Genomic DNA, 21,808 nt, shown 5'->3' on the forward strand with positions numbered 1-21,808 from the left:
CACATCGTCCTTATCTTTGTAAAATCAGAATCGGTGATTGAACATGCATCTTTATTGAGACCACTGACGATAGAATATGTAATACATTACCCAGGAAGGTGATGTCTTTTGGTAAGCTCAGCATATTTAGGAAGCCACACTTATCAGTGGACCATAGTGTCAAATTAAGAGTTATGCTGCTCAAATTACACAGTTCATTCTAAAGCTGTTTTTTTTTTTAAGTGTATACACTAAATATTTCCATCTCAAAACTTCAGTTGTTAGTAGAAAGATTTATTTTCTTATTTACATATATCCATTATTTGTATTTTTTCACCAACACATTTCAATACTGAGGAATGTCGAAACCAAATTGGCAAAACATATTTCCATAACTCAAAATACGTCTTCTTCAATATTCAATTCAAAAACTAAAAAATATAAACAAGTTACTAGTTCAAACATAATACTGATTTAAACATGATATTAGTTTAAACATGTTACTAGTTAAAACTTTAAAGATGTTACTAATGTTACTTAAACATACTAATCAAATACATTTACAAAAAAACAACAAAAGGTCCATTATTTATTTTTATGAAAAGTACAAATAAAATTAAAAGAAATAGAGGATGAAAGTACAGATGTCTAAAGCTATATTTTTACATAGTATGAAAATATGAGGAAAGTAAAAACATAAATGAAACCTGTAAAACAAAACTGAACATCTTCAAACATAATTAAACAAAGAAGAAATCGCAAGTATCAGACTATAAAACACATCACAAGGAACCATGTGTTGTGGATATGACTCTTATCTACTTTTTCTTTGTAAACCTTAAACTGATTTATAACAAAAGAATATCATTTAACTTCACATTCTTCAAACAGATTTCTACATCCAGAACAGAAATGCATTAAAGGAAGGCAGGAATTTCTACCTTAAACAAGCCAAGTTTGCCTGTATGAAAAATGTGTCTGGTGGTAAAGAATCACTTTGAGTTTCCTTCAAATTCAAGTTTACATCATTTAGGAATTCAAAACAAATATGAAATAACATGATTCTAGTATGCATTCCTTAGTGAATTTTTTATGTATTTTTCTCATAATGTAATTACAAATGTACAAAATCTCTTTTCTTTTTATATAAATGTTAATGAAGATAAGTTTTTTTTTGTTAATGGAGTAGGGTTAATGGCCAATAGGGTTAGGCCTAACATTACAATGTACAAAGAGTCTTCATACCTCAGTTTTGTTGTTTATATAATAAATCTCTTATATATTCAAAATCAATTTCTTACATTAACATTTTTCCAAATAATTTCCCACATAAGCCAATCTATCATTTCATATCTTTTGTGTTTCCAAAGTGTATGCTGTTACAGGTAAAATCAAAATCAGTTTTAATCCTTCCTAATGCATTAATAATACAAAGATATCTAAACAGAAATCCTTAAGCCTATTCCAGAAATTAATCTATTAGTAAAAGATTAACATCATTTCTCATAGGGTTGATTTGTACATTGACAGAAACTAAGTGTAAAACATTTTAAAAACTCCCATAACCAAATAAAATTTCAGTTGTTTATTAGTCATCAGATGACTAGAGATGTCAAAAGACACTGGTATTGTTTGATATCACATTAGTTAGATGTAGAAAATACAACGTACAATAGAATTAGGTGGACAGTAAACTCATCAATTTGAAGAATTGAAGCTCTAGAGAGATACAAAAATTACATCTTTTATAAACTTGATAAAAAAACAAAGGCACAAATTAAACTATAACACTTTTTATATTGATAACAATATTCGGAACAGCATCAGTTTCTTGAACATTATAACAATACTATCTTGATTACTTTAACCAATAGTAACATACTGTTCTCTAATATCAGTTCTGTTCAATTTGAATTCCCACAACTAACTCACTGTTAAAATGGTCTGTAACAAGTTAGCTGATGCTCTTCTAGGTACATTTTTTGTTCTCCAACATTAACAGTATGCACTACATTACAACATTTTTTTCTACAGCAAGACAAAGTTCATTTCTTGTTTTAAGCACAGTTAGAGTGGACACCTGATCACTTATAACAGCTCTATAATTTGTTGAACATGTATTTAAAATGAGGTTTAGTAATTATCCCAGAAGTTTGATGTGTTATGGTAGCTATCTGATTTTGAAAACGTCTCTATACCAACACATTATCGACAACTAGGGTGTAAAGTTGCAAATGCATTTATCTGAACTTATACAGGCCTGGTGTGATGCCTTAGTCTATGTATTTTTTTTGTTATAAAAACTCTGCAAATTGATACGAGCTACCTGAACTATGTACCATTCTTTAAATTAGATTTGAATTCCACATAAGACAACCTTCAAAAGAAATTTAGACCATTTTCCTGGTTTTGCTGTCAAGCCATAGAGGGAAACTTGCTTCTCTTGGATGATGGGTTTTCGCCACCATTCACAATAGTTTCATCATTTGAGTTTTCTCCAGAACTTGACTGATGTGAGCGTTTTTTCTAAGTAAGATGTAAAAGAAATGAAATAAAACAATGACATTTACAATAAACAATAAATAAAAAAACAAGTGAAACTGTACAAAAGATTTTTAAAAAGCCTGTACTACAGGGTTGGGTATGTTTAAATATGATTCTGGATATGAAAATCAGTAAGTCATGTGGCAACCACAGCTGATATAAAGTTGTAGCGAAAAAGACAAGTGTCAAAACTACATTTTGACACCACTTGGACATTTTGTGGGTAGTGTGAGGTCACGGAAAGTTTATCACTTTTGGGAAGGTTATCTAACAGCCTTTTCCAATGTAAAATACTCATACAATCACATCATAAAGACCTGTTTAGTTTGGGAATTTCAAGAATGGTGATATCCCTTGTATTTTGTTATTATAATCTAACACATTTTGATGATAATATAATATATAAAACCATTAAGAAAATATGTATAAATAACAACAATCTTCTCTTTTATTATAACACAATAAGCAAAAAGACACAGCACTGATAAATGTGTTTTAGCTTTCAGATATTAATGGTAAATACATAACTAATAATTTTGTGCACAAGCTTCTGTTTCCTAGCACTTTCAGTTTAAACTCCAGTTTGTTCTTTACTGAGCTCAGCTAATTCCAGAGTTTTAAATTTTGCAATGAAACTGTGTTATCAGAGTTGACTTCTTGTTGTTGTTTGTTTTGTACAATTCTTTATCAGTCTGTAGTCTTGCACATATTTTCTTCAACTCATCAATGTCATCCAGAAGATTTTGCCTTTTAAGTCTTTGCTTTTGCAGATGAAGGTGCTACCATCATCTTCAGGGTTCTAGGAATGTTCAAATCCCCAGCTGTTTGACTATGATTTTTCATAATTCTTTGAACCACAAATGATCCTTGTGATGGATCGACACTTCGTTCACTGAAAATCCTCTCTTGATGCCAGCCTGACAACAGGATAGAACAAAACCAAGTCTGAAAATATGCCAAAATTTGGCATATTCCATTTTGCCAGATGCAGAAAACAAATGATAGAAGTGTCAAAGCTTGGACCGAAGTCCATAAGGAACCTTATCAGAAAAAAACAACAAAAAAACACCTAAATGCAGATATCATTGCATCACCATCACTTATTACAACCTTAATATGATCGCATAAGATCATTAATGCTTGCTTCATTTGAGACACACACAGATCAGGATCTGTTGCCCTTTAACTTGGATTCAAACACTGTAGATTCCTCACCAGCAAATAACTGATTGGTGCCTTCAGCTCTAGTTTCTGTACTATTACTTGCACAAATTCTTTGCATGCCATCCTAAATCCCACTGCTTCCAAATATAATACTTTAATAATTTTCAGAATCTGTTTTGCTTCAATACCTACATCTGTTTTATTGTGGGCCACTTAAAGTTATTTTTTCTCACCATTAAAGGTAATGAGTTTCCTTCATACTTACATGTTTCTCAGCTTCTTCACATCTGATGAATACTGCCATTAGTCCAGTTACCATTTCTACCATGTCCTTGGCTAAAGAAGGTGGTAGGGAACTATCTGTCTAATACTTTGTGAAGAATAGATTTATTATCTTTGCAACCTTTTTGCAGAAGACTAGCTTTACAGTAATCAATGGATTTCTTAACCACAATAAAGCATGTGTCTGTCAATTTCTTATGGTCAACTGTTTGTACATACAATTCTGCCACCACCAGCTTTTCTAGCCATCTGTGCCGACAAAACGTCATAGAAATTATGTCAATGCCTGTCAATTTGGTGTAATATTATCTTCTAGCTGGTGTATCTTTAAATAACCAGTAAAGGATGTTGAGGGTGTGTGATACATTCTACTGAAGCAGATATTCTATTTTTAAAACCCACAACTTCCAATGTTCATCAATTTTCTGTAATGATCTTTCTACAACTTTAATTGGAAGTCTGCAAGAAACTTTCAGTTTATAGCTGGACCGTCCGTGGATAACTCTTATTTTTGTACTTTTCATTTATACCTGCATAAAGTATATATTTTAACTTTAGAAACTGTCACAGGTCTATCAACTGATATGAATCACCATCTGTTGGGTTGGAGCTAAAATATACTTAAGTACGTGCAAGACATGTTTTAATATTTATAAAAAAAAATATGTATATATTTATCTGAATAACAAAATCGAATATCCACAGGTGAGTTAAGTACGCTGGAGAAGACTTTCTTATGTGGTCGCAAACATGGAGAGTAGACAAAAAAAACTGATGTTTTAGAAATTTTAAAACTGTTAATAAAAAAATGTTAGAGACCTTTTTAGAGCACTGTTGTTATATATGCATATAATACATTGCAACATACACTTTGAAAGGTCGTTTTTTCTTTTATTTATTCAATAATTTTATTAATTAGGATCTGTTTGCATAGGTCACCAACATCATATATTAAATTAACCTTCCTAAAACTATGCTTACTTTTAGGTCCAGCCTATCAGCATGTTCTAGCTTGTTTAACCCATAAATCAGCAAAAACACACTTTCCTCATAACATCATAATTTTAAGTGTTAACTCAAATGTATGATTAAGGCCCAAAGATGTTCCTGAAAAATTAATGTGAGCACAGCACCATTTACATCATGTGCACACTGGTAGTCAAGTTTGAATGGGCACATAAAACCAGTGGAATGGAGAATGTATATAAACCCAATTGCATGCAGTAGGCCTAATGGCAAGATTATGAACAAATTTGGAACTAGTGTACCATTTTTATTTCATAAGTGCAAAGCAAAAAACAAATACATATTCTTTCTTACACACACATATATATCAGTACTTTTCTAGGGGATATAAGGTAATCCTCAGTATCCAATTTTTTAGCTTTTTCTAGAAATTCCAGTGTGTACAAATCCTCTCTTAGATTCAACCTCAAACAGAAAAAGAATGATATGTGTATTCACACTATTCCATACAAAGTTAAGCCTTCAGAAACTGTTGAAAAAGACAGATTATCAGAAATGAATAAGTATAAATATTCAATTTTCAGTCATGCTAAGCATTCAATAAGGATTGAAAAAACTTAAAACTTTTAAACTGCATGCCTGTATTTTTTTAGATGATTTTTTCACAGTATCTCACAATCACTATGGCTAAGAGTGAACCTTTACCTGACTACAACACAATCTCACAACACTTATGCTTGTGAGTGAGCTTCTATTTAACTATGACACAATCTCAAAATATCTACCTCCATGGGCTAACATTTACCTGACTATGATACGATTTCACAAGTGGTATCTTTACGGGTGAGCTTTTACCTGACTATGATGCAATCTTACAAGTCTTATGTTTATGTGTGAATTCTTACCCGACTCTTATGACAAAATGTCACAGTTTTTACATTTATGGACAAACTTTTACCTGATTATGTGGAGGAAGCATATTTACAGAAACTGGATACATTAGCCTTTGTGCTTTAGCAATGGTGTCTTCATCCTGTAACATGAAGTGTTTTAACTTTTTGTTAATACATACACAGCTATAAAACAACGTTTTTTACTATTTTTTTAAATAGTGAATGAACAGTTTACTATTAACTTTCAGTACACAATCAAAGAATTTGTTAAAAAATAAAACAAAAACTTAAAATCAATAACAGAATATTAAGTAAACTATAAGCAGTAGTTCAGTAAAGTGTTTTGTAACAGTTTTAATATTTCTGATGTGAAATAAATCCATTAAATATTAAAATAAATACACCACTATAAAAGTGAATTCTATTTTTGGACAACTCAAGTAACTGTTTAACATTAGGTACAAATACCTTAGAAATTCACAATATAAGTTGACTCAATATTAACTGAAAATGAAATTTTCAACCCTGTGAGAAAAAACAGTTAAGAGGCACTCAGCCAGTAGTACAGCTTCAACCAAAAGGACTTGGTCCAGTATTTTTGAACCAAATCATGGAACTGATGTTTACTTTAATGAAGAACTCACAAATGAAAGTAAGAAGTGGGTTCAATGGTATAATATTCCAAACCTAGAAACTTTGATCCACAGCTTGGCCACTCTTAGCCCATTAATAATTACACGTCTACTCACTTTCAACCAGTCGTGGTTAAGTGCTTGTTCTAGAGTAATTCTTTTCTCTGGATCCACCTTCAAAAACTTTTTGATCAAGTCAATAGCTGTAAGAATTTCAAAGTTGTTACTTTTCAGAAAATTATAAAATACACTGAATTTAGTAACTAAATGCAAACCTAAGCAAGAAGAAAACTTTTGCTGTAATCAGTAAATAAACACAAATCTAAGTAATATACGACAAATTTAGGCCAAACTATAAAATATTATATACTAAGTTTGACAAGTAAAAAACATAGTAACTGTAAATCTTGATTCAATAAACTGTTATTTCACCACTAAATTATTGTATAAAGACAAAAAACATATTAAGATAACACTATCAGAAAAAAACTGGAAAAACAAAAGCTGCTGTACAAATCATGATTCAAGTAATTTCTTGGAATTCTATTGTATTTCTATTTGTTTATTAAACTTTTTCACAGAACAGGTTATATTAGTTGGTTATCATAAGTTCCAAGTACTTAAGACAGTACTAGAAGTGAATCCCAATAAAAAAAAACCCAAGGAAACTGAGATTTGTAAAAATTTAATTACTATAGACAAATAAATTGAAATAACATCTAATACATCTAAAATAACTTGGTAATAATTTAGTTATTGATTCACAACACGATTAACGTCTCAGTTTGAAACAAACTGTGCTGCAAATAAGTTAAACAGTTTATAGCAAAGATGTGATTGGTTCACTACATAATTAAAAGATTCCAATCTGAAACAAACATGTTAAAAATAGGTAAAACAGATGGCAGAAGCTAGAGCCATGAATGGTTCACAACATGATTAAAAGGTTTCAATGTGAAACACACACACACACACACACACACATATATATATGTATGTATTTTGGAAGAATAATAATGTTATAATGCTAAAAGGTCTTGCAAAATAATCTTTAATAATATAGGCCAGCTTTTTATACATCACTCATGCTACAAGTTACATGTATACTGAATTAATTAACATATTACGAGTGAACAAAAATATCTTTCTCATATTTTATGTACAAATTTTAGTTTATATTAATTAATAAAAAAAACAAACAGTGTTGGAAAACAATAACATTAGTAATTTATAACAGACCTGTTGGAACCAATAAGTTTATTCCAACAGACAAGTTAAAACAAATGCATCAACTTCTCATTTATTTGACAGTATATTAGAAATGTTTCTGGTAAGTACTGTTAGAAAACAAACCCAAATAGAAATCAGCTGAGCTGTTACTACCTGTCTCAGAAACTCCCTTCCAGTGTTCTCTGGGAAAACTATATCGGCCTTTCACAATTTGTTGAGGTAATGGCATATCTTTATATTCATCACTAAATGGAGGGTAGCCAGCTAAACTACAAGTTATAAAAGAAGATATATATACCGTTACAGACTTCATGTCTACCTGTAGCAACAACAAAATAGGTTAACAAGATAAAAAGGTACATAAGATATATATAATTACAAACTTCATGTTTGATATAACAATGGAATGTCACTGAAAATCAAATAGGAATTCAAAAAACATCAAACTTTTCAACAAAGACTGAATTGTTTATGTCAGAAAAACATAAAATCTGCTAACCCACTTTTTTTAGTAATGTACATATTTACTGCTTCACTCAATATCTTGAGATAAGATAGAACAGCATATTGTGAAGTAAGGAAGTAATACCTGCTATTACATTTCAACCTAATGAAAAGATACCCAAGAAGAAATGTACACAGAATCAATTTAAGGAAACTTCACAGTTACTCTCCTTTGCTCAAGATTTCTTAAGTTCTATTGAAATGCTACTTAATAATCCAAACATACTATTTCTGTGAAGTACAGAGAGTTAAGTATACCTTACAAGAACAATGTTATAAAAGCTGTGTTGGCCTTGCAACAACTTCCTTCAATGTAGACTGTGCCCAATCCAATGGTCTGACAATACAAGTTCCAATGAAAGATCTTCTGTGAAGTACAATAAAGTCAATTACAGACCACACCTTTAAACACACCATGTACTCTCCAGTGTGCAAGAGGAAGGAAGGAAAGAACTTGGCAGTTATTTTGATTTAAAATCTTGCAGGTCTTGAAGATGCCTGAAAGATAATCAATGGTGCTCAGAAACTAGAAGTTTCTCTTTGAACCCAAATAAAAGTTTGATAGTTGAGTTTTGGATTAGATGATGGATGGGGAGTTGATGCTGTAGTACATCATAATTAGTGGATGAAGTATTAAGTAGTTTATGAGTTTTACCTGGGAAGTTGTTGGCAGGAGTTGGTTAGTGGGTTAATACTCTTGGCTGGAAGAGTTGAACATGATTGGTTAAGCCTTTTCAGGGCGGTTGGAAAAGTTGCAAAACAAGTTGTAGACGGGACAAAGGTGGAAGGAGAGAATGGAGAATCTCATAGGTGGCAACACGCAATAATCATTTGGTGGCAAGAGGAACCAAGATTATGACTAAGGAAGCATACTTCATGCTAGTTGGCAGCCTGAAAAACTGGTTGTTAATCTTCAGGAGTGGTCACTTGAAGTAAAGAAATTTCAGTTTACTTATAAAGTGAGGGAAATAGTTCCCTGATAATTAAATATCTTTATATATATTTTTAGAAATAAAGCTAGTTGGGTTGTATGGCCCTTTTCAAGGGGACTAGGATAAAACATCTTATGTCTGAAAAAAATTTGAAGTGGAGGTAAATCAGAGTACTTGAAGAAGACTAACTTTCATAATCATGCACCAAAGAGTCCACTTGACCAGTGGTCATCCTACATAGCTGAAATGAATATGAAAGATTGATAGAATGCATGTATTCTTGAGATTTATGAGTATTCATCTAAGATATATTTTTCTTTTCTTTCAGAATGAGGTTTCTGGGTGATACGTTGGTCTGCCATGTTCTAGGAGTTAATGATAGTTGTTGAAAGTTTCTTGTATTTTGAGTCACAGTTTATATTATTTTGAGGCAAATAACATCCTTTGATGGGGGAATGTCACTTATTTTATTGAGGTATTTTCTCAGGGTATAATTATTTCGATGATATGCAATTTTGGTTGTTGGTTTGGTGTTTTATGGCACAAAGCAGCTAGGCTATCTGCACCAAACATCCGGTAAAAAGTTAAAATTAAAGTAAATTTAGTAAAAATGCATAAATAGCATAAAACCAATGTTTATATCCAGTCTACAACGTTAAAACAAAAACTAAAGTAATACAAGGTGTAAAGGACTTACTGTAGCATAACTGTAATAATCATAACTTGCCAGGAAGACTAATAGGTTAGTACAAAATCCATTTCAACACGACAGTCACTTGATGTTGGTCTTTCCAGTCCTGGTTTTGAGTTATTTGATGTTATGGCCATTTTAAAAAAGAAGAGTAATAAAAGTTTTAAAAGACTTGTAACAAAATTTTAATAATAACTTGCTAGGATGACTGAGGGTCAGTTCAAACAGCAGAATAGGTCACCTGAAGTTGGCCTTTCCAGTCCTGGTTTTGAGTTATTTTATATTACGGCCATTTTCCAATTTCAAATTGAACTAGATGGACTGTGATTCTTAAAAGGGAATCACATTAAAAAAAAGGACTAATGTATAAATGAAAAAAACATAAATGGCATTAAAAAGAATAATGATCAATAAAAAACTAAAAACATTCCCAAGGTGGACAGTGTCACCATCACCAATAACACTAATGTTATGGACAAACCTTGGGACAGGACATGTTTAAAATGGTGCTGTCACTGAGAGTCATAATTCTGTGGCTTATTGTGATCTGAGTGTTACACAAACTACACACTAGTGCATCATTTCCAGATAAAAGAAAACAATGAGTTAAAAAACTGTGACCAATGCGTAGTCTAGTTAGAACAACATCTCTTTCTGATCCTTATGGAACCAAGACGGTCAAAGTCCAATATAGGGTATTATTTGAAAAAGCTTGTTTTCACATTGCTCACTCCATGTATAAGCTCTGAACTGGGGAAGTATGGAAAGGCAGAGCCATAGACCAGTGATCCATAGTAGAGGTTCGATTGAATAAGAGCACAACATATCTTTAGCATAGAACATCGATCCACTCCCCAAGTAGTGGAAAAGATGAAACGGAGGATGTTCAGTGCTCTTGTATATTTGACCCGTAGCTGCTTGATATGTGGTATAAAGGTCAGCTTAAGGTCAAAGATAAGCTCCAAGAACTTTATCTCAAGGACCACAGGCAGCACAACTTCACTGATACAGAATTCAGGATGAATACCCCGTTGGCAGCAAAAGTGCATGCAAACTGTTTTAGGGAGAGAAAAGTTAAAGCTCTTTGCTGTGGTCCACTTCAGTAAACAATTGAGGGCAGTCTGTAGCTGTCACTCAATATACCTCATGTTCAATGACTGATATGAGATGTGAAAGTCGTTCACATATAGTCCGTTTGCAACAGTAAGAGGGAGTTGTTCAGTGATGGCATTAATCTTTATACTGAAAAGTGTGACACTCAAAACACATCCCTGAGGGACTCCAAGTTCCTGTAGAAAAGAATGGGAAAGTGTTCCCATATGAACTTGGAATCTTTTGTCCATGGCAAATGGCCATGTAACCCATATATATGGAGGCCACGCAAAATGCCATACCTCCATGTTGTATCATAAGCCTTCTTCCATGTTGTATCATAAGCCTTCTCAATGTCAAAGAATATTGATACAAGATATTGACATTTGAGAAAGGTTAATCTGATTGATATTTCAAGTCAAATTAGGTGATCTATGGTGGAGCTCTGTCATCAGAACCCACACTGGATGGTTGAGAGGAGGTTGTTTGATTCAAGGAACCAAACAAAATGAGCATAAACCATCCTCTCTAAGGTCTTACAGAGACAGCTCGTCAAAACAATTTGACAGTAGTTTGAAGATATCTTGGGATCCTTCCCAGGCTTAGAGAAAGGTAGGACAATAGCCTGGTGCCAGGCATCAGGAAAAACATTCTCCTGCTAGATCTGGTTAAAAACAATCAGAAGAATAACAAGAGATGCAGGAGATAGATGACGTAGCATTTCATAGTGTACATCAGAGAGCAAGATCAAGAGGAGGACAGAATTATATTGCCCATTGACCTTCCAATCCTTGTCCCATATGACTCTGGAACTGGTGGTGGAGAGATGCTGGTTGTGAACTTAATCCAAGATTCCTTCTGGCTTTAACGTTTTACCCACCGAGCACGTGCACAGGACTGCTGGAAAGCGATGTGGTTCAAGAGTGTGAGATGCCTACGAAAAGTATCCCAGATCTGTTTTTGAGCCTTCTGTGCCATGTGACAGGCAGGATTCTACCATGGAAGAGGATATCGTGGGAAACGTGTCAAGGTTTTAGGAATACATTGAGCAGCTGCTTGTGTAATACAGTCAGCTACTTCTGCCATATGGTCGTCTATTGATGGCTTACAGATGATGGCAGGATCATGTTCTGCGAGAGCAGTGAAAGAGGGCCAGTTTGCCTGATCCAGCTTACACCTGGGCATCGACCACAGCCAGTCTCTCTCAAAATTATAGGAAAATGATCACTGCCTCATGGATTATTGTCAATCCTCCATGAAAAATGGGAGAATAGTGAAGGGGAGCAAATTGAGAGATCAACAGCAGTAAAGGACCGACTAGGTGCATGAAAATAAGTAGAAGAACCTGTACTGAAAAGAAAAAGGTTGTGATTAGAGAGGGTCACTCTGTAGAGCAACCCCTCCTATTAATATCTGCATTTCCCCAGAGGGGATGATGTCCATGAAAGTCCCCAGGATTAAAAAGGGAGATGGCAACTGTTCAATGAGAACATCAAGATCTGATTGATCATATGTCTCTCCAGGCAACAGATAGAGAGAACAAACAGTGATGGTACAACCCAAGGAAACACGGATGGCTACGGCCTTCAAGGGTATGTCAAGTGGCAAAGACAGGGTTAGCACATGCTGATCAACCAACGGCGCCACCCCACCATGCACTAGTCCATCACACAACCTGTCATTTCTGTACAAAGAAAACTGCTGAAATATGACTGCATCGGCATGTTTCAGAAACGTTTCCTGTAAGGAGAAACATACAGGATGATACGAATTAATCAAATCCTTATGTCGTCTATATTCGAACAAAAACCCTGACAGTACCACTGTATTAAAGTAGCCATTTTTATTTATTTGGAGGAGAATGGGGCAAGGAGCCCTTTCTGTTTTCAACCTTCTGTCTTCGAAAGGTGACTATATCAGCAGGTTTCAGAAATATTTCCTGAAAGGAAAGACATACAGGATGGTAGGAAGCAATCAGTGTTTTGATGTCATCCAGATTAGAACGTAAACCTCGACAGTTCCATTGTAACAAGGTGGCCATTTTTATTTATGTGTAGGCGAATTTGGTGGAGAACCCTTCTGTTTACAACTACATCTTTTTCCTTTACTGTCTTTATTCGAGGGAGGTCTATTGACCTCCATAGATCCTGCCCTGGGTCAATTAAGCAGGTCTTTGCTGTTGGAAGAGGATTCCAGTGAATCAAGACGTGAATGAATGATTGTTTTGCATCTTGTGGTGGGTGAAGAAGAGGTATCTGAGGGAATGCCTGTACCCAGAATCAAAGGAAGTAGATCTTGGGATTTGTTGGAACATATGCAAGGGACAGAGATGGGTGTTGAAGTTGATTCATCAATTTTTTTTAACCATGGAGGTCAAAAGACTTTTCATTTGTTTTGAGAACTATTCTTTTGGAGGCACATATTTTTTATGTCTGCACTCCAAGCGTAGTAGTGGAACAAAGTGCAGCAGCATACATCCGAGATGAAGTGGTGGGCAGCAACTTTCAAGCCTCAGGATAAGTAATGTTATGAATTGTTTTTAAACGTTGTACCTCTTTTTCTTTCAACTATTTAGGGCAAGAACGAAAGTAAGATGGGTGAAAGCCATTGCAACTGATGCAATAAGAGTCCATTTTACACTCTTAGGCATCATAGTCCTTGCCACTGCAACAAGCACACGTCAAGGAACCACGACATGATGTCTTCGAGTAACCGAACCACTGACACTGGAAACATTGGAGAGGGTTTGGAATATTATGGCAGTACACTGCAATTAAGATAACCTGCCTTGATGGTGGCAGGTGGACATGGTGATGTAAATGTCAGAATGACATCTTTGTGAGTGGAGATATGCCTCACTGCAGAAACTCATTGAATGAAGAAACCAGTGAGAATCTCTGACTTGGGAATGTTCTTCAAATAACTCTCAACAATAACTCGTTGTGATGAATTCAAAGTAGCATGAGGTGTAACCTCAATAGGTATATCTCCAATTGCCTTTGAATGTAAGAAGAGTTCACTGTGTTGAGATGCGGATGTTTCCACCAATATATCACCAAATCGAAGCTTCTTTACTGACTTTGGAGAGTCAGCAAGTCCCTCTAGTCCCTTCTGAATGAAAAAGGAAGACATATGCCCTAAAGATTTATCCGAAAGAAAATGTAGGATAAGAAAATGAGGTACAACAAGTGTTACAGATCTTCTAGACATGAACGTTTACCTATGGAATGTTTTTTAACTATTTTATTTAAGTTTTTATTTGAAGGATTTATAATAAAAAAAGGAAATTTTGGTGCCCACTGACCCCACCCACCATGGAGCCCTACAAGGGGATGCACTTCAATGTCAAGCAAGGACACTGCAGGGTTTCATGAGCACTATTCCCAAACACCAGCATCAGATACAATGTCCACAACACCTGTTGAGAACATCCAACACTGGTACTTGGTTGACCCTAGCCCAAGTAGACCAGCTGACTAACCCAAGGCCACCCGTCTACAGGAATTCAAGACAAAAGTGGTGTGTTAGGGTTGGACCCCTCAACCACCAGGATCCTTTCCTCCCCTTCATGGGTTGCCATGCACAGCAAACACGTGGGTGGATGTTTAGATCTCAGAGGAGATAATTTAAAAGAACAGAACCTTCCCTGGGATATTCCCTTACCACGTACAGGAATTTACACCGAGGGGATTTTGATAACATATTTCGTTAGGTTTGTAGTTCATAAAGTATCTGGTCTGTTATTTTGCACATAGCTACACATGCATATTCATATAGCGTTCGAATGTATGTTTTGTAAATGATTTTGACAAAGTGGCTGTTGCATCCTTTGTCTGAGCTACCAATGTGGTGTAGGAATATTCTTTTCCTTGCTAGTTTTAATGTATTGCCGAAATGAATCTATTGAAGTCTCTTATCAAGTACTATGCCTAGAAACTTAGTGGACATGGAGAAAGAGTTCAGAGTGTTATGGAGGTAGAGTTTTATTTGGTGTAATTTTCTTAAGTGTTTTTCTATTTCCTATAGAGTGTGATGGCTTCTGGTATAGTGGGACTTAGGATTACTCACCACTGATTACACTATTCCATTGATTTTATTGAGTGTGTTTTGTATCTTTGATGCAACTCGTCATGTGTCACAGGAGGTGATCCATACTGTAATATCACCTGCAAATTGCAATGTGAGTGTATATGGAAGGTCAGGGAATGGGAAACTGTTAGCAAACATTACGTATAAGAGAGAGCTGAGGATTGAGCCTTGGGGTATACCTGTTTTCAGTGAGAAAGAGCAGGAGATTGAGTTATTGATTTTAATTGATGCAATTCTATCAGAAAGAAAACTGGATATCCACGTGCTGATAGGGACAGAATATTGTCCCTACATAATTTATATTGGACAATATCAAAAGCTTGTTTAACGTTGAGGAACGTGGCTATAGTTGTAAGTTTTTTTATTGAAGCCTTGATAGAAAGGTTCAACATGGTGAACTAAATGGTTTGTGGATTATCTATTTTTGACTAGCATTCTGTATAGTTTAGTCGGTTACTGGACTGAAGGAGGTGTAGAAGTCTATTAGATATGATTTTTTCCATCAATTTACCTAAGGTATCGTTAAGACTAATGGATCTGTAATTGTGTGCGTGTGTTTTCTTATAGCAAAACCACATTGGGCTATCTGCTGAGTCCACCGAGGGGAATCAAAATCATGACTCTAGCGTTGTAAGTCCAAAGACTTACCACTGAACCAGTGGGAGGCGTCTGTAACTGTGAGGTAACCGAATATCAAACTGTTTTACATATTACTTTAATAATGGCAGATTTCAAGGTGAATGGGTGGTAACTGTGGTGAAAGAAAGGTTGATGAAGTGTTGTAGGATTGGATTGGAGTTTGTTTTTTTGTGATTCTATTTTTAACATAATCTTAGCCTGGGACTGTACATTTAAATGTTTAGTGGAAATATTTGGTTCTGTTAAAGAAATTTGGTGGGTATGTTAGTATATATCAGGTCATCCCATAAGTAATGTCCGAAAATGTAATACAGAGAGTGCATCATCATTTGTCTTTGTAGAAGGTTTTAATGACTAAAATATGTAGCAAGACGTGTATAAAAATGTTCAGACAAATAAAAAAAACTAACCAAACCCTACTTTTTCAGATCATTAATCCAATAAACCCTTATGAAGATGGATGTGTCTGAGGAATACATTTGGCATATAATGCTTTATGAATTTAAAAAATGGAACAGTGCAGCAGAAACTACATGAAACATTCAAGGTGTTTATGGTGTGAAATCTCTCAATGAAAGAAAATATAGAAGGTGGTTTCAGAAAATCAGATCAGGTGACTACAGCTTAAGCTGTGCACCACATTCAGGTTGTTCTGTTGAGTTTAATGATGACTTGCTGCTGGCTGCACTTAATGAAAATTGTATAGTAACAGTTGAAGAACTAGTACAGAAGCTTAATTCAACTCACTCAGCAGCTCACCATCATCTGCAACAGCTTGGAAAGGTGTCAAAACTTGGAAAATGGGTCCCCCATGATTTGACAGAAACCAATCTTAGAGCAAGGGTGGACATTTTCACTTCTCTGCACTCTTGTGAATGTAAATCACCTTTTTTTGGACAGGTTAGTGATTGGAGATGAAAAATGGATGTTAAGCGTCGCATACAATGTAAACTGGGTAAAGCACAGCCCAAAATGGATTTCCACCCTAGAAAGTCTTGTTAAGCTTTTGATGGGATATTGTTGGTGTGATCCACTTTGAATTGCTGCCACTCAATGTAACGATTACATGAGACTTCTACTGTCAATAGTTAGAGCACTTGAATGTTGCACTGAAAAAGAGGCCTGCTTTGATCAATCATAAAGGTGTTGTGTTACACCAGGATAGGGCATAGCCCCATACAGCAATGATCACATCTGCAAAGATTGAAGAGCTAGACTGAGAAAAATTTCCACATCCTCCTTATTCTCCAGACCTTGCCCTATCTGATTATCATCTATTCTGAAGTCTGCAGAACTATCTTGATGAAAAATAGCTTGGAACACATGAAGGTGTCAAAACCACCCTCTCTACATTCTTTTTCTTCAAACACCAAGAATTTTATAGAAGTGGCATTCAGAAGCTTGTGAAACATTGGCAGGAAGTAATTAATAATAATGGAACATACATTATTAATTAAATAACATTAAAAGCGTTTGAAATCCTTTTTCTGAACTTAAAATAGGACATTACTTAAGGGATGATCTGACAGAATGTCATGTATTTGCTTGTTATTTGGGAATACTGGGTTTAGATTTTCATTGTGATTGGAGATATAGTTATTTACTATTACTAGTTGTTGGTTACTGAAGCATGGAGAGTTGGGCATGGTGAATGTGCTTTCATAAATATCAGCAAATAGATTGTTTTTTCATTACACTAGTTGCTGTGGTATTATTGTATTGTATAAGGCTTTTGTTAGATTCTTTGGTGTTAGTAATACTGTAGAATTTTTTTCAAGAAAAGGGCTGGGTTAGAGCGCGCATCATCAACTAACAAAGGCCATTCCATTTATTTCGCTGTTGAATTCTTACGAGTTTTTTTTATTTAGTTGTTTATTAGAGTTTTAGTTTCAGGATTACAAGTATTAATGAAAAAGCAGCTTAGGTATCATCTTTTCTTGATTAGGTGGTTTATCTCAGGAGTTAGATGCCATGTATTTAGGTCTACATTAATCATTTTAAGGCATATGATTTTGTCCATAGCTGTATTAATGGTATCCGTGATTGCTTTGCATATTCATTGTTTCAGAGCAGCTACTTATTTGATTTATTGTTGTTGTTATAGGGTGGATTTGTTTAATATTTGGAATTCAACATGAGAATATATTTGAAAATTTTTTATTTGTGTTGGCGTGTGTTTACTTGTTGTCTGTATACACGATGTGCAAGAACGTTAGATTCTAAGGCTATATTCAAGCAAAGTAAAGGTAGAAAAGCTAAATGGAACTATCAGAGTACAGGAATCTGTGACTTCAAATTTTTTCAGCTATCTTGTCAAAAAAGCAGCTACTGATTTCTAGACATGGTTAGAAGTTTATCAACATTCGGTTTATGAGCTTTCAACTTTTTAAACTGGTTTTTCATTTTGCTTGTTAAGGTCAACAGGAGACATGCTGCCCAGTTTCACTGCAATAACTTTTTAGGTCTGTGTTCACTTCTGACAGCCACTGTTATTGATTTGCTTAGGATGTGTTTCTGGAGTTTAAACTGTCCATTGTGCAAGAACTTTTTATTCAAACACATTGTACTAACTCCCTTCTTCGAAATATTGTGTACTTTAGCTTTGTATCAATTTATTATCTTGTTTTATGAAAATAACTCCTAAGAAATGGCTATTACACACACCTCCAGTCAGTAATCTACCATTCACAACATTGTACTGTCAAATCACCAGGAATAGCATTGGATCTAACATAAAGATGCTAAATTTGTGCCATGACACCAATGTAATAAATATATAAACTGCATTTAGTCCTACAAATAATAACAAAGTTATTACACAAACAGCTTTTAGTCTGTAAAGTACGGTTGTGTAAAGCAGGAAACCATCATCACCAAGTACCAACACCTTAGTCTTCTTCTCTATACTTATATGTAAACATTATCAGCAGGTACCAACACCTCAGTCTTCTTCTCTATACTTATATGTAAACATTATCAGCAGGTACCAACACCTCAGTCTTCTTCTCTGTACTTATATGTAAACATTATCAGCAGGTACCAACACCTCAGTCTTCTTCTCTATACTTATATGTAAACATTATCAGCAGGTACCAACACCTCAGTCTTCTTCTCTATACTTATATGTAAACATTATCAGCAGGTACCAACACCTCAGTCTTCTTCTCTATACTTATATGTAAACATTATCAGCAGGTACCAACACCTCAGTCTTCTTCTCTATACTTATATGTAAACATTATCAGCAGGTACCAACACCTCAGTCTTCTTCTCTATACTTATATGTAAACATTATCAGCAGGTACCAACACCTCAGTCTTCTTCTCTATACTTATGTGTAAACATTATCAGCAGGTACCAACACCTCAGTCTTCTTCTCTATACTTATATGTAAACATTATCAGCAGGTACCAACATCTCAGTCTTCTTCTCTGTACTTATATGTAAACATTATCAGCAGGTACCAACACCTCAGTTTTCTTTCATAAAATTATATGTAAACATTATCAGCAGGTACCAACACCACAGTTTTCTTTCATAAAATTATATGTAAACATTATCAGCAGGTACCAACACCTCAGTTTTCTTTCATAAAATTATATGTAAACATTATCAGTAATCTTACTTTGAAATTACCAGAAAAGTATTTTCTAGTTACGAGAAATTTGAAATATGGCTGAGTTTTTGTTTGTTTTTGGATATTCTCGTAAAGATATTCAAGTGTAATTTGCATTAGCTGTCCTTAATTTTGAGCTGACAGACCAGTAGAAAGGAAACAGTCAGCAGAGCCTAATGCCAACTCACAGGCCACTCTTGTTTTACCAAATGCAGAATCTTATCATCACGTTCCTAACACATCCAAAGTCACAAAGTTATTTGCACTAGCTATCCTTAATTTTGAGCTGACAGACCAGTAGAAGGGAAACAGTCTGCAGAGCCTACTGCAAACTCATGGACTACTCTTCTCTGAGTAAACAGCAGAATCTTACCATCACATTTCTAACATATTCAAAGTCACAAGGCATAATTGTTTTGCTTGTTTTCAGTAAAAGGACAAGAAGATGGTCCCATAGATCCACACTTGGCTCAAGACATAGCGAATAAAGGTAACATTAATTAAACATGGCCACATCTATTTTTCACTCTGATCCAAAATTAAATCAACGTATTCCTCCAACTTTTAAGATTTAAGGTCAAATTGAACTTCAAACATAAGACAAGCAAGCTTGGATCTTGAAGATATTATTTAAACATTTTAAAACCAAAAACCTTTGTACATATTAATTACCCAAGTTTAACAAATTACCAATTGGCAACAAATGTTTTAAATCATAACTTACCAAATAAACAGGATAACACCTAAACTCCAACAGTCAATAGCTTTAGTGTACTTTCCACTTCCAACTGTTAGAAGAATTTCTGGAGCAAGGTACGTTGGAGTTCCACAGAACGTCTTCAACATAGTATTAGCATCAACAAACTTTGATAAACCAAAGTCTGTTACCTAAGTAGACAAGTGTAATGTAATATTACCAATAAGACTATGGGTCTTTAAGACAGAAATGTGCTACAAAGTGTTGGAATTGTATCTGTAAGACTTGGCAAACTAGCTTCATAATATAACTCAAGGGGTGGACAAATTTCGGAATCAATACAATTAATTCATCATTTACTTCTGGAATTGAAACCTATACAAACTGAAATTATGTCAACACTAAATATGGATGATCTACATTACTAAACACACAGAAAACTAACTGTGATCAAAAAAATGAAAATTTTACCCTAAGCTACATGTAGAAAAAATTTGTCAAGTAAGTTCCAATTCCTTTGTAAACCTAGATACATCAAATTAATACCTATACTGCTATAACTGTGAAGAGTTTGTTCTTAACAACAGTAAGAAAAAATAAACATGAGGTGCTACATTTACAAGGCAATCACAAAGTCAAACTTAATACAACTGGTATGGATATTAAAGCTTTAATTAAAATAAAGTACAGAATAATGTTTTGACCTTTTTATGCCATATTCAAGTTAAAAAGTAGGTTACTCCAAGTGGATTTCTCATCATCATGAAAAGTCAAACTTCTTCAATTTCAAAGGTTAAGTTAAACTGATTGTTTGACTATCTTACGAGTTTTTCAAACATTCACTCAAAATGTGTATATACTGTTAAAATCAGTTACTTTATCATTGAAGCTAGTGGCAGATATGTCATGAAGAACGAAGCCTACTCACACTTTTATAGGGTACTTTTACAAAAAGTCATTTGCTTCCAAATTTCAAATATACTGAGCTGATTTTTCCTATCAGTTAAAGTCAATGTATCAAGGACAAGAACAGGCCAAGCTGAAGAATCATGGATGTTAACAGTAAGAAACAACTATGTTAAAGAATGGAGCTATATTCTAGTGGGAAGGTTGACAGTGTAGTTCAACTTAATATCTAGTTATTTGTGCAGAATTGATATCAACACTACTGTCATGCAACTCTTATAGTAATATTAAAAAAACTAACTTTTCACAAAGGGACATTTAATTCTTTCAATGGATGATATTCTATCAGTCTGATATTTTTCCAGATAAGGGCTATTCATTTAAAATAAACTTTTAATAATCCCACATTACTTGTGTATACACTTTAATTACTGGTTATCACCAGTATTTAAATCTCAAAACCAATATGACAAAATCACATGTTAGTCCTAGTATGATGGTGATATTTTGAGCTGAGATGGACCTGAGTTAGAAAACTGTTAGCTTTGAGTCAAAGAAGATTTCCAGAATCCAGTGTCTATTTCAGGAATATGTAACCTAATTTTCTTTTCAGCCTTCAATATGATTTTTTCTAATCAGAACTGCATCAAACTCATGACTAACCACTAGTACTTTTTCTAACAGAAACATGAACCAGCTGATCAGCAAGTTGCTCTCATCTCTAGTTACACTTACAATTTGTTTTCATAATGCATGAAATACATTTCAAGATACTAAATATGTTACTTAAATCAACCTTAAAAACAAAATATTCTGCAGAAAAATATAACAGTTTTGATGTCATAAATAATAAACAACTTGTATGATAACATCTAAGACTATTAACTCAATTGGCTGCAAGGGCTCTAGCACTGGATTAAAGAAGTAATAGTGGAAGTGTTTCACAGGCCTG

The 21,808-nt window shown here is 34.3% G+C and overlaps 1 protein-coding gene across 2 annotated transcripts in view; it reads right to left on the reverse strand.

Annotated features, from left to right (window-relative positions):
- Positions 1-257: 257 nt before the first annotated feature.
- LOC143253772 (serine/threonine-protein kinase Chk2-like) overlaps positions 258-21,808 on the reverse strand; it is a 49,004-nt gene continuing 27,453 nt past the window's right edge. For both annotated transcript variants that reach the window (XM_076508122.1, XM_076508121.1), the window contains exons 12-16: positions 19,978-20,141; positions 7,844-7,959; positions 6,578-6,663; positions 5,894-5,968; positions 258-2,505 (exon numbers count right to left, since the gene is read on the reverse strand). In XM_076508122.1, the coding sequence (XP_076364237.1) occupies positions 2,395-2,505; positions 5,894-5,968; positions 6,578-6,663; positions 7,844-7,959; positions 19,978-20,141 (552 nt within the window). In that variant the 3' untranslated portion in view covers positions 258-2,394. The remainder of the gene's footprint in view (positions 2,506-5,893; positions 5,969-6,577; positions 6,664-7,843; positions 7,960-19,977; positions 20,142-21,808) is intronic.

Source organism: Tachypleus tridentatus, chromosome 6 (assembly GCF_004210375.1).
Source record: "Tachypleus tridentatus isolate NWPU-2018 chromosome 6, ASM421037v1, whole genome shotgun sequence".
In the NCBI taxonomy this organism is placed as follows: Eukaryota; Metazoa; Arthropoda; class Merostomata; order Xiphosura; family Limulidae; genus Tachypleus; species Tachypleus tridentatus.